Genomic DNA, 14,465 nt, shown 5'->3' on the forward strand with positions numbered 1-14,465 from the left:
CTGTGACTGGACTCTAAGCAAAGATCCCTGTTCTGGCTGAATGAGCCATTCAGGTAATTTCACAGCCAGTTGTCAGCAATGGTTGGCTGGGGTCTCCTCACCAATCAAAATATGTATCACTTACATCCTTTGTGCTACATAGGTTACAGAATTTAAATAGGGGAGAAATGTTTAAATATGTTTCCCCTATTATCTGTAGTGGGCAGAGGCATTTTTTTTTCTTATTGAAAGCGTTAGCTGCACGGGCCACTAAAGCCTGTGATTCCCACTTGAACAGCTATTTTTCCCTTCCCTCACCCACTTTCTCTGCTGTCTCCAGCCTCCATATAAACTTGTCATCATAGGTCAACAAGCTGAACCAGGAACCTTTAATCCAGCTCCTCTCATCAGTCACCTCCAGTTAAAAGTAGCCTGGTTATTAATTCTGAAAGCAAACAGCTGTAAACATCCTTTTCCCTTCCCTCTCAGAACCAGCTGTCATTTTTAGCCATTTTCAGCATTCTCTTAGTATTACAAAATTACATTGAGAATAACAAGCTGCAGCACCCAAACAGCCAGGCTCTGGTAGGAAAGGGAAACAGGAGATGTTCTGTGGGTCCAGGAAACCTTCATGGGGGCATGAGTAAGAAAAACGGAATTAGGACAAAAATCTGACATACATACAGTCAAAATTATAAAGGGGTGGAGCTTATTTAGTGGAAGGATATGTAATATAAATTCCATTAAAGTTTTAAACCCCCTCCCCTCTCATCCCCCGACCAATATCCATTTATCTGGCTCACATACATACTCCATATTAGGGGATCTTCTGATAGCAGGAAGTCATTCCAGGATTTGCACTAGTATGGCTTTTTTAATAGGATTTTGGTGCTCTCCTCAGATAGCACCTATGGGGAACACCAACTACACACTAAGCTTTATTTCAAATGTAAAATATAATGCCTTTCCATTAATTGTAGGTAGTGGAACTGTTGTAAACATCTTTTTCATCTTACTAAAATGTTAATGTTGTTCAGCCTGGTCGCCAATTTCATCTGACACAGGGTTCATTCCTCTGAATCCGGGGCCATTATACATTTCCAGTCTGATGGTTCTGACCTCAAAACTTAAATCATAGCTTATATCTTTACCACAGGCTCACTTCTGTTCCTTTGCTGTCACCTACTCCATCCTTTTACCCCATTCCTACTAAAACACTCTCACAGAGCATATACTTTTGCTGGGATTTTCACCTTAAATAGAGCTTAAATTTAAACATGCATCTGTACTTGCAGTTTATCAGCATTACCACATGATGGCAGCAGATGATAAATTACAGTACTGCAAGTGCATGCATCCAGAGCGTATTCTGAGTCAAGTGAATGTGCAAGACAAAATGAATTAATCTGCTTAAATTTAAAGAAGAAAAATCTGTCTGTAAAATGAGCTACTTATTTTAAAGATTTCAATGATTAATCCATATAAAAACATCATTCAGGAATTGTATCACTCAATATTTAAAAATAAGCCAATTATGCTGTCTAATTTTATAAACACACATTCCTCCTGGGTAGGGTTAGTATAGGTTTCTTCATGGAATTGCTTGTACAGATCCCTCACTCTTGGAGTTTGTGCCCTTTGGTATAGACGCTGGACACATTAAAAAGCAATTAGGTTATGATGGTTCTGTGCACCATATGGATCCAAAATTCAGTTTATAAAGAAGTCATGATAGTTCCCTGCGATTTCACTTGTTTTGTGGCGCACACACAGTGTCATTGGCACTACTAGTTTCTCATCACAATGTATTTTTATATGCCTTTTATAGTTTACTTCAGTTGCATGTTAATTGTTAGTGCCAAGGTCAACATTAAGAGTTGGTTTGATGCCAGAGAGAGGAGCAGGTGCACATCAGTATTGTATAAATTCTTGCTACAAGAGGGAATGAAATTTCTTTTACATAGTTGCACTGCACTATATTTTGATCCTCAAAGTCCTATACAAAGCAAAGGAGGAAAATGAACGCATCTGGATATTTTTGGTTTGGGGTCGTCAGTCCTGGAACCTGCTTTTGATAGTTCAGGAAGCAGCTTGCTCTCCTTGGTGTCAGATAAGTCTGAGCAGATTCTTCACCCAGATCCAGCTTTCTTTCACTTAATCATGTGGTCTCTCAAGTGAGACTTTGGTTTTATTAGATTACTTACTAGTTGTATTTTTCTGAATACGTTGCCTTCATCAGTACCCACTGTTTAGTCTCTGTATCTGGACAGCAACTGAGAGGCAAGATGTCTTCTTTATAGACACAGTCTCTGCACCAGACCATACATGCATATAGGCCACTCCATCCAAGACTAACTGCTTTTTAACAGTTCTGAAGACTCGACTTCTGTTTTGGGCCTGAGAAATTGTCATCTTCAAAGAATTCCAGATAGTTAACTCATGCAAAAACTAGCTAATTTTTACTTTATCTAAATTCATAGAAATATGATGAAGAGTTGTGCTGTTTTTTTGATAGACATATATTTCAATTCTTTTGAGGATCCGCTAATAAATAGATATGAGATGTATTGTTTCCATACTACAGACTTGGTAATTTCCTCTTCATTTTTGCTAATTTTGGATTGAGGAGAGGATAGAAAATTTAAAATATATTGGAACATTTGTATGTGTCTTGGTGTGATGTGTAATCTAAGTAGTACATTCTGTGTCTTATTCTTTACATTTAAATTAGAATTTGTAGAAAAATATAAATTGACTAGCAGGCCACTTTTAATATGTAAAATTTTTCTCTTTGTTTTAGGTTCTTGGAGTGTCAATGTTTTAATACCAGATCAGCAAATAAATCCATGATGAAGTCATTTTCTAAGTGGAAGAGGAAGTTTTTAAATACAAAATTGTGGTAGATACAGTGAAATTCTGAACAGATTTTTCTCTAAGGAGAATGACATGCTTTCAAGATCAAGTGCATTGAAGGGGCAGTTTTGTTTGCCTGAAAAATGAAATGTAAAGGACAAGTAAACAGTTTGAGGATAAGCTACAGTTTTTGTTGAAAAACCAATATTTTATGTGTTAGTTTATTTCCGAATCATAAGTATTCCACATTTGTTTTAATCTAACATTCTGAGAGGTGCTTGGTACAGATTTGAGCTCCTCTTTTTATACATTTATTGGGTGTGCTAAATAATCATGAGCTCTGCTGGGTTTGTTTACATACATGAACTGAAATGACAGATGGATTGATTTTCTAGAATTGTAAAACCAGCAGAGTTTTGGCTTTTTAAATTAAATGCTTAATCTGCATCAAGAGAAGCTTTGTTTTAATTAAGATAATCATGGAGAAAAGTAAGCGTAAATGCAGAATGTTATCAATTTTTTCATCTAAAATATTTTTCAAATCCAAAAGTTTCATTCTAGCCTTCTCAGAACTGCCAGAAAGTAACATAATTCAGTCATGCTCGCCCCATTATCAACCCTGAAAGTTTGCTTGTCCTTTAAGAAAAATGTAATGTTGTGAAATTCCTTCCAGTAGTGCCACTGTATTTTGTCTCCAAATAAAAGAAGCTTATTGTAGTATGTTTGCAGAAAAATTCTAAACAAAAATTATACAGCTTATTAGAGTGTGGGAATAGGGATCTAAATTTTAAATAAAATTATATATATATATAAATTGGTGCTGATTTTATAATTGCGCAGTTTGTTTAGTTTTTTCTTACTTTTAAATTCCAACTTAAAATTATGAGGTTTCAGAAATATATTGAAAGTTTAACAATGTTTAAAAATAGAAAAGCATGAGAATTCATGCTTTAAAAATGATTTTTAAATTTGTATTTTATATTGTTTTATCTATCTGTCTTTGCAAGCAGTCTTCAGGTTAAAGATACTTCTAACAGGTTACAGTACATTTCCTCTGTATGTAAATTAGATTGGATAATAGAAATTCATAAACCACCCCATAATATTCTTTGAAAGCTAAGCTTTAAACTTCATTTTTTGTCCTTTCACAAATAAATTAAATCAGTTTAAAACAGAAAGTGGATCTATGCCATTTTGACATCAACTTATTTTGCAAGGCTTAGGCAGCTAGACATCATTTTAAAGGAAATATTAACTTATATTACATATGTATATTTTTTGTCAGTTGTCTCTCAGTTCTTGAGGTATATTATTTTAATCATTCCATGCCTTAATACGCTTGCAATACAAGAATTTCCCCAAATGGGTGAACACGAGAAGGCTTCCTGTTTTTTAGATTCAGAAATTAAACATTGGGCTGTGGTAGCCAAAAACCATAGATTATCTAAAGGATCATGATAAAATGTAATTATTTTACTAAGTCATGGGATAACCATATACTCAAAACCAGATCTGCCTAACTCATTTTACATAAATAAATATTCTCATTTCTAAAAGTACTGCCTATATTGTTTTTCACACCACTGCATTTAATAGAACTGCTGAGAGGACTGTATATATGATTTTAAACTTAAATTGATTTTTTCTTACTCTTGAACGAGTGTTTCTTTGTGAAAGCAGTTCTTACAGCTTTATGTTTTCAACCAGCTAAAATGTTTTATATATTTACCTTAACCTGTTGTCCTCCACATTCTATTGTCCTAATTGTACTGTTTTCTGATTTGTATTTATGTCTTGAGACAGTAACTTTTTGAATAAAAATAAACCTACAGTATGTTGTATGTTTGATCTTTTTAAATCAGGGGGTAGGGAAGGACGTTGAAAATAAGGATGTGAGTGATGCAAATGTTATGTTTATAGAAATTAAATTTTTTTCATGTCTTTTAAGTGTTTGTCTCAGAGTTGAGATAATGTATGGAAAACTGCACTGTTTTATATTTGTAATAAATTGTACAAGTTTTTAAAATGTGAATAAAGCACTAATTGGGTTAATAATTTAAAGTAGAAAAGTTATGCAATCATGATTGTTTTAAATATTATTTAATTTGGGATAAACTTGTTATACAAATCTTTAGCAGTGTAAATACAAAGTAATCTTTTAAAGAGGGTAGTACCTGAAAATAAAATTTAAGATTTGTACAATACTCTTGTATGCCAGGAAATCAATGGCTAATTGGTTTTAAAAAAAAATCAAGTATGACAGTAGCTGCTCTGTAGCATTTCTGTTCTTAAGGGCATGTCAGAGTCTTTTCTTCTACTAACTGACCTTGTCTAACATTTATAACTGCTGTTTTAATTCAGATACTCGAAGTGGGTGAAAATGGATCAAATTGAGCAGTAATTTACACAAGTTGGCATGTCATTAAAGGTGATGATTCTTTTTATTGTGATCAATAGCTCAGTGCTCAGCACTCTCCATTTGTTGCACACGAACATCCTGACTCCTGGTACGATAAGTTAAACAATTCAAGCTTAATTGTTAAGAGAAAGAAACAGCAAGGAAAGTTATAATGTACTAAAAATGAACGTCAGAAAACAAACATACACACAGTTTTTGCTATCTTTTTTAAAAGGTCTGGTTTGGCAAGGCCTCCCTCCTTCTCTACTTGTCCTGTCATTGCAAATAAATGGTTGTTTAAAATGTTGTTGATACATTACTAAGAATTTGAAGTATATAACTCTAAATGTTCCCATTATCCTTATAAGTGTTCTGACCTTTTCTAAATCCTGTTAAACATTTGGCCTAAATAATGCCTTGTGACATTTGTGCATTTTGTAGAAGGTATTTTCATTCATTGTCAACTTCTTGTACTGTGGAAGGGGGTAAATAACATACTCTTTACTGTTTTTGTACCATTCATTATTTTGTATACCTTTATCATGTCTCCTCAAAACTGAACAGTCCCAATCTTTTCAGTCCCTTTACTTACGGAAGTCCTTTTAAATTCTCTAATAATGGAGCACAAGTTTTCATAGAGCTGCCAACAGTGATTGCCAATGTCTCCCCCCCCCCCCACCCCCTCCTGGAGTTTTGAGTTAATCTAGAGCCTGGTAAAGTGTGTAAATTCAAATTACTCCTATCAATATTCATTATCCCATCTGCCATCATGTTACTTATTCACGTAGCTTGCTAGGTCCCTCTGAAGTTTCTCGTGGTAGTCTTTGGTCATGATTTATCTAACTTTATGTCCTTTGCAGATTTTGCCACTGCACTGTTGTTCTCCCTTTTCCAGATCAGTAACAAAATGCATCGGTCCTATCACATAACCTCAGGACAACCCATTGTTAACTTTTACCCATGATGAAAATATAAACTACCTGTTTTATGTCTCTGAGACAGTTTCTGGCTCATGACAGTAGTTTGTCTCTCACTATTACTTAGTTTCCTTAATAGCCTATTGTGAGGGACCTTGTCAATGCTTTTTGAAAGTCCATATCATTGGCAGCTTGTTCTCCTTTTATCTTTTATTTTGTTGATGTGTCCAAAGAATTCTGATGGTGAAACTCAATTTTCTTTTGCAGAAGCTATGCTGTTTAGTTCCTACTATATTGTGATTGTGTAGGTCTTAAAATTTTATGTAATATTTAGTTTTCACAAATTTATGTGGTACTGAAGTAAAGGCTTCCTGACATAATTCCCCAGATCACTCCTATCCCCATTTTTGGTACTGTAAACATGGCCTGGGATTATATATTTCTGGTTCTGCAGTGATATCAGCTACATATACTTGTGTATATGTTCAAAAACCATATATGTACAAGAAGACAAGATAAGAAAATATCTGCCATATAATAGTGATTTATACAAAAAGAACAAAGGCGCAACTCATACTAACTTGTCAACTCATCTTTTTTTTTCCTCACCTCTCTTCTCTTCCTCCAGTTCCCACCTTGTTGAGCCTTACATGTGTCTTGTTTCTTTGATTACTTAAATTCCTGACTTTTCCCTGACTGAAAAATCCTGGCACTCCTTTTTTTTAGAGTTGATCTTTTTGAAACTAAAACTTTGTATGTGTTTACCTTCCTATTTTTAAACAGGTTTAATTGCGTATTCTGTTTTTCATAAGTACTATACACTTCTGAAAATCAGGCAATTTTTTAAAGTCTTTAAATACAGATATAGTTTCTTATACTAAGAGACTGATTATTATGATAGGATTATTTTCATTTAATTGAATGGGTTTTGGATTAGGCATTATGTTTGAAAATTTTGGCCATTGTTTTTAAGTAAGCCCATGTCTGCATTTCTTTCAGGGTATGATTACGGATCTCCCAAAACTAACTCTGAAAGTATAATCAGAGTTTGATTTTAATAATTTCACTTTACAATAGAGCTGATTTTTGACAGAAGAACAATGAAGGGGAAAAATCAACAATTTGTTTATATCACTAGCTTTATAAAGAATGAAAACCATGTTACAAAGATTGAAAAATGAAATCCCAGTATTGGATAAGCAGCAGTCAGAATTCTGTAGTTAACCCACACCCCTCAAAAAATCCACCCTTTAAAGAAAAGTTGTGTTAAAAGACTGTCAAAATGGGAGTTATAAGTCAATTAAAAAAACAGAACTGGAAATAATTATATATCAAGGGTACGTGGCATGTAAAATTCAAAATGACGTACAGCCTCAATGCTCCAGTTATTCCTCAGCTGAGAAGAGGAACTAAGAGTTGAAATGCAGTCACCACTGCATGAAAAACAAATACAAATTGAAGATATAAAATAAAATGATTGGGAGAAACTGAATCACTAACTTGTTATGCTGCCAAAAGCAGAATTTCTGGTGACCTGAAACGGAGGATCGTGCTTAGTCCTCAAGTTTCCAGCAACACCAATGGAGTTTTTTTAATTCTGTAGGTAAGAGTAGCAGCCCAGGTAAGAAATTTTCCGTTCACCTATCCTAACTTCAGTCGACATTAGCAATGTTATAATTGAGCTAGCAAAATTAAAGGAGATAATTGTGTGAGTGGGGAGATGATTGGTTTTTCTTTAATCTGGCTTCCCATTACAATTGGGGATGCTGCTCAATCTACTGGGACTCAGCCCTGGTATAAATTTAGTACATCTGTCAGAGGTACAGTAGGGTAGAGGTTTCTTTAAAATTGATATGAATGCTCTGCTATAGTTTCATCAATAGATGTTTCTCTTTGGTTGACTCAGAGCTTTGGAGTGACTCGGCATCTTCTCAGTTAACTGGTCTGTCTGTCCATTGACCTAGATGTTCTAGAGAGTACTTTAACATGTTGAAAACTTAGCAGTTCCATACGAAAGTTCTTGCTATTTGCCACACCATATGATCATTCCAGGAAGCCATGTGTTTTGCTTTTTCTTTTAAGCAGCAGTTAAACCACAGTTCTTGAGTGACACGTAGACAGATCTTTTTTATTATCACATTGCTTTCACAGCTTTACATTCTGTTTTTCTAACATTTGAACTTCACAATAAGCAAAAAAGCAAACCACATCCACTTGTTTTTCATATTATGCATGAAGGAGCTTACTGATAACCAGATGTGATTAACTTTGTTTAGACTTGCTTTAACATCTTGTTCTTTGTATCTTTTTATATGTAGATTTTCACTTTTCAAAATACTATATTTCATTACACAATTTTTTTCTTGTATGTACCAATTGATGACAGATATCAACTCATCCCGTCTCGTCAGGTTGAAATTGTTTGCCTTTCTAAAAAGCTGGTGGTTTGCCAGTTTCAATTACTAACGTTTTCCATTACATCCATGAGTTGAAATGCTTTAAAGTGTGTGTAATGCTGATTCTAAAGCTCCAGCAATGCAGTTTTGCCAATTAAATTGTATATATTTTTTGTTTCTACACTATTTTAAGGTGCCTTGGTTTACAATTTTCAAATCTATGTTGTGTTTGTAATTGTTGGAGAATATGAATTTGTATTTTTGCTGTGACAACTCTTTAAAGGAAACTATTACTAGAAAATTGAAAGATGGAGTCTTTCAGCGTAAGAAACAAAATGTTTCCTATTACTTTCAATAGCTATTACTTGGCAAAAAGAGGTTTGCCGGAAGGTATGATCTAAACGGAAAGGTGACATATTCTATTTTTAAATGACTTTCCTTACAATGTCTACTCCGTCATTTCTTGCGACACTATAGAATAAAAGTAAAATATCTTCTTGATCTCCCCTTGTGTCTGATGGGCAAATGATATGCAGGACAGACAGACAGCTGACTTTGTATGTCTGACAGAAAGCAGGCAGTACACTGTGTGAAACATTTTGTAGTCAGACTCCAAAATAGCCTGGGACTGCAGAGTTTCAGGTGCCTGGCTTTTCCTTTTTCTGGGATTCATTCGTAACCGACCAAGCAGAATATCTGGTTAATTATAGGTTTTTATTATGGTATGGTAGCTTCAGATTTTTGGATCTGGACTAACAGTCTAGAAGCAATTTCCAATCACAACTTCTTCCCTTTTTCAGTCTCAGGCATTTGTGTTTGGGTCACTCTATCCATCTGCAGAATTCGAAGGACATCGTGTCATTCAGAGTTTGTTGGGTCCCTGCTGACAAACCATCAGCTCTTTCTACTCCAAAGAGCCTTAGGTTTCCTTCTTAATGTTTTCAGATTATTTTATTGCTTTTTCTCTTTTCGATGGTTAGCAGAAATGGATTATGATTGGAGTAACCCATTTAAAACCTGAAATAACTAACTTTTCTTTTTAACTTGTCAGGAAAAAAAGTTATGGATCCAGTCAAAGTCTTGGCCAAGATGCAAGCTGTTCGACTAACATTTTCTGGGAATAAAAAAAGCAGTGTTGCTACATCAGCATGAGAGGGGTAAATGGAACAAAAGGTGTATCTTAAATCCATGCTGAACGTAGAAAAGAAAGGTACCAGTGACATTTTACCTATGAAGTCTCTTCAGAAAAGATTTTATAGAGACAAAAAGTAAAGCAAATCTTAACTGACTTTGCTATTTCTTTTATAGATTCCTGAAGAAGGCTTCATGGTTGAAATGTCACTGCTTAACTTTATTTTCCATTTTCAATGTGAATTTAAGATGGCCTTTTAGTTCCAATCTCTTATCCGGTATTTAACTAGTCAGAAGAACAATCAAGCTAGATTCCATCAAATCTTCCTCCTCAAACAGTATTGTAGATAACCATGGGGGTAAGGGAAATGTTCATCCTAGGGAATTTAAATGAGAAGAAAGTGAATTCTGAAGAATCTCTATCAAGATGACATCTGCAGCCCTTCAATCTGTGTAACATGAACAAAGCTGTATGCTTCTGTTCCTTTCTGAGTTTAAGAAAGGTGAATCTGGAGAGATTTGTTCTAAAGGAAGAAGCTTTTCTATTAAGATATCAGGAAGGACCAAAGAGTGTTTTTTATATGATTGCGGTGAGGGTAATCTGGGGGGAAAGACTAATTGTATAGTTATTACGCTTGGGAATGGACATGTTTCATAAAGTAAACTAAGTATATTATGTTATGACACATGATTACTAAATAAACTGTAAAATGGCAGTACTAATGAAATTGTGTCCTAAATGCTCAAATTAGTAGTAACAGTAATATTCAATACCAGACATACAACTCAATTCAGCACAAAGACATCTTGGAATTAGTAATTTGTAATCACCCAAGAATAGGTCAGTAAAAGTCTTATTCCCACTGCATTTCATCGCCATATATTCTAGTCTGATTAATCTCATCCACTTCTCACTATACCAGCAGCAGAGCCAGGCAAATAATTAATTGATTTTGGCCTCTTTCTGTTTTGATTGTTCAGACAGATCAGGAATTTCTCAAACATACTTACTAAAAATTATCAGGCAAATTGCTCTATAGCATGTTCATAAACAGTTCTTAGTATTCCGTTCTCAGTTTCTTATATTTTGGTTGGGCACATAAGACAAATGTCTAGTTTTGCTCCTTGATTGAGAATACTTTCTTTAGACTCATGATTATGGATTCAGAATTCACTTTCCATTAATATACTTTAATATCTACTTTTAAATGGTTGTTTGAGTATTCCTCTTTTTACTGGCATCTGCTAGAATATTTTAAGGAAGGAAATACAAAAGGATTGTGACTATAGTCAAAGCAAATCTGTTTAAAAATTTGAAAGAATATTCTTGGGAGGCTTCCACCCATCCCCTCCCCCCCAATTTTCTCCTAGCTCTGACCGACTGCAGACACTTAGGGTATGTGGAGACTAGAAGAAGTGGTTGAGATTAACTAACATATTGTAGCTAATCTCTACCTTTTTCTCAGTCCAGTTACAAGATAAACATCTCGATTTAGCTGGTCAAGGTTGACCCTAGGGAAATTGGCTAATTTGAGGTAAAAGGAGTTTATCCAGCATCTAGACTAGGAAAAGGGTCAAGGTTAGCTACATGTTAACTAGACAACTTTTCCTAGCCTAGATGTACCCTTAAAGTGCAACACTCAACCTGAGCAGAAATTATGTTGGAAAGCTGCAGTGCTGCTCCATAACCCTAGGGAGCGCAAACTTGCATGGTGTACCTTTCACCATATGCTGTCATATACAGCCGATCTGAGGAGTGCTATGTATTTAGACACAAGTTGGCACATTGAATTACTTATTTTTTTCTTTTAAATTTCATTTTAATTGTAATATGCTTATCTACACAAATACCCCAAAGCAAAATACTTTATGGTAGTTACAAGTAAAATATGACTGTTTAGAAGATGGTGTTCTTCAGTGGGCACATGTAGGATATTACCTTGTGAAGGGTATAATGTCTGGCCACATCTGGAAAGATAGATGGGAAAGGTCAGCAGAAGTGAAGAGGCCTCTAACCTTGAGGAACTGTCTTATTGGGAGAATAAATCAGAGATTTACGTTAGTGCTTACCTCAAATGAGAATTTCCTAACTAGATTTTATAGCTATATTATTTAAGGGCTAATATGTTCTCAGTCTCAATGTTACCTCAACAAAGTTTTTGGCTTTGGAGAATTTCCTTGCTCTTGTAGAAGGATGTCTCTTTCAGGTATCAGAGGGGTAGCCGTGTTAGTCTGGATCTGTAAAAAGCAACAGGGAGTCCTGTGGCACCTTTAAGACTAACAGATGTATTGGAGCATAAGCTTTCGCGTCTGATGAAGTGGGTATTCACCCACGAAAGCTTATGCTCCAATACATCTGTTAGTCTTAAAGGTGCCACAGGACTCTGTCTCTTTTAGGGTGTACAGTAAGTTTCAGATATCTTGACTACATGGATATTCCTTAAAAGTCTCTTCTAAAAACCAAAACACAATTCCTACCCAGCCTCCCTTTAAAAGAAATTGACATTTGTGGCTGCTTTATTGTTCATCTTCTTGGTTTCTTTCCCAGACTTTTCTTCAGCTTGTCTTATGTTTTCTTATCCCATGAAGAAATTCCACATGACTTTAAGAACACCAACATTGTTACAATATTCAAGAAATGGGACAAATCATTGTGCGGGAGCTACAGAAAGATTGCCCTTCTCTCCGTCGCAGGGAAGATCCTTGCCCGGATCATACTAAACTGCTTTCTCGCCATTGCTGAGAAACTCCTCCCCAAATCACAGTGTGGCTTCAGGCCACCCCAAGGCACAACTGACATGATCTTCGTGGCACGATAGATTCAGGAGAAGTGCAGAGAACAACATCAGGAACTGTTCATGGCATTCATCAATTTAACCAAGGCCTTTGACTCTATCAGTAGTGATGCTCTATGGAAGATGCTGTGTAGGTTTGGCTGTCCACAGAAATTCATTTCCATCATCAGACTGTTCCCTGATGGGATGTCTGTCACCATTCTTTGCAACGGCTCAGAGACCGAACCATTCATCATTCGCACTGGTGTCAAGCAGGGCTGTGTCATTGCTTCAACACTCTTCTCCATTTACCTTGCTGTGATCCTGATTCTTATCCGTGATCGCCTTCCTGATGGAATTGGGATTGAGTATTGTATGGATGGTCAACTCCACAATCTCAGACATCTCCAAACAAAATCTAAGATCATGAGAATTTGGCATCATTGACCTTCAGTATTCAGATGACTGCATCATTCTCGCACACACAGAGGCCGACCTGCAAAGTACCCTAAATTTTTTTTGCAGATGCTTATCACAGCCTGAGTCTCTCTCAACATCAGGAAAACCAAGGTATTCTATCAGCCCTCACCTGCACAAGCTACTCTTCGTACTCTACAAATAACCATCAGCAGCGAACCCCTGGAAAATGTGGACCATTTTCCATACCTTGGCAGCCACCTCTTCCAAACAGCCAACACTGACATAGAAATTGAATACGGGATCTGCTGTGCCAGCACATCCTTTGGAAGACTACTCAAACAAGTCTTCAATGATGGGGATCTGCAAACAGGCACCAAGATCTTGGTTTACAAGGCAGTTGTTATCCCCACTTTTCTCTATGGGTGTGAGACCTGGGTAACCGATAGACGACATCTCAAACGGTTGGAGTGGTTCCAACAGCCCTGCCTCAGAAGGATTCTCAGGATCAGTTGGGCAGATCGACGCACTAACATGAGCGTTCTCTCCAGGAGCACCACCAGCTTTTCTGATGCCCTAGGCGGCGGAAGGTCCCGCCCCGAAATGCCGCCACGGTTGCCGCCCCCCAAATCGTAGCGCCCTAGGCGACCGCCTAGGTCACCTAATGGGTTGTGCCGGCCCTGGTTCTCTCTGCAGCCAACATCAGCAGTATAGAAGCGCAGGTCATGAAACACTAACTCCGCTGGGCTGGCCACTGTGTACATATGCTTGACACTCTCCTCCCAAAGCAAGTACTCTTCTCTCAGTTAAGTAAGGGAAGAAGCGCTTATGGAAGGCAGCAGAAGTGCTTCAAAGACATACTGAAAGTACACCTTTAAAAAGGGAGGCAACCCAACAAACTGGGAGGACTCAGTGCTGAACAGAACACAGTGACGCCACACCATATACCAAGCCACAGCTCACTTTGAGGAGAACAGACGTGCTCATGAGACAGAGAAGTGACAAAGGAGAAAAGAAAGGGCACAGCAGTCCAGACAACAACTATGTCTCCTCCAAGATTTCACCTGTCGCTTCTGTGGGAAAATACGCAGAGCACGAATTGGGGCTCCTCAGCCACTTAAAACCCCCGCAATGAACCCTCTTGGCAGACATCATCCTCGCATCGAGGGATAGCCGAAGATCCTTGTTTTCTATCTATATAATGTATATGCCCACGCTAGCAAATTATGTTTATAAACTTGACAGCAGTTTAATTTCTGTCCCCAGACAACTGTGTAATGTTGCTGTTGATTCTGATACCAATGGAGTTTGGTGGCATCTGAACGTAGGTAATTAACACTGACATATAAGTCTGTGTTATGAGACAATTTACAGCAAAGGGCAATGGTCATTCTCTCTACTTGCCTCAATACCAGATAGGACAAAGGCTCCAGTTGGGTACTGTAAGTACTTCCCAAATAACTTAAGCATTTTACAAGGTAGTTCATCAGATGAAGATAGTTTAACTGGATGTTGGAAAATACTAGGGGCCCATCCTCGGCTGGTGTAAGTTGTCATAGCTCCATTGAGGATCTGTCTCTTTTTAACTACAGGCAGAAAA

General features: G+C 36.7%; 1 protein-coding gene across 4 annotated transcripts in view; it reads left to right on the plus strand.

Moving 5' to 3' along the window:
• Positions 1 to 4,969, plus strand: part of STAG2 (stromal antigen 2) — a 178,014-nt gene extending 173,045 nt beyond the window's left edge. For all 4 annotated transcript variants that reach the window (XM_024195504.2, XM_024195523.2, XM_024195514.2 and 1 more), the window contains exon 34: positions 2,780 to 4,969. In XM_024195504.2, the coding sequence (XP_024051272.1) occupies positions 2,780 to 2,803 (24 nt within the window). In that variant the 3' untranslated portion in view covers positions 2,804 to 4,969. The remainder of the gene's footprint in view (positions 1 to 2,779) is intronic.
• The last annotated feature ends 9,496 nt before the right edge of the window (positions 4,970 to 14,465 follow it).

The sequence above is a fragment of the Terrapene carolina genome, unplaced genomic scaffold, assembly GCF_002925995.2.
Source record: "Terrapene carolina triunguis isolate 2854851 unplaced genomic scaffold, T_m_triunguis-2.0 Scaffold131, whole genome shotgun sequence".
Taxonomy (NCBI): Eukaryota; Metazoa; Chordata; order Testudines; family Emydidae; genus Terrapene; species Terrapene triunguis.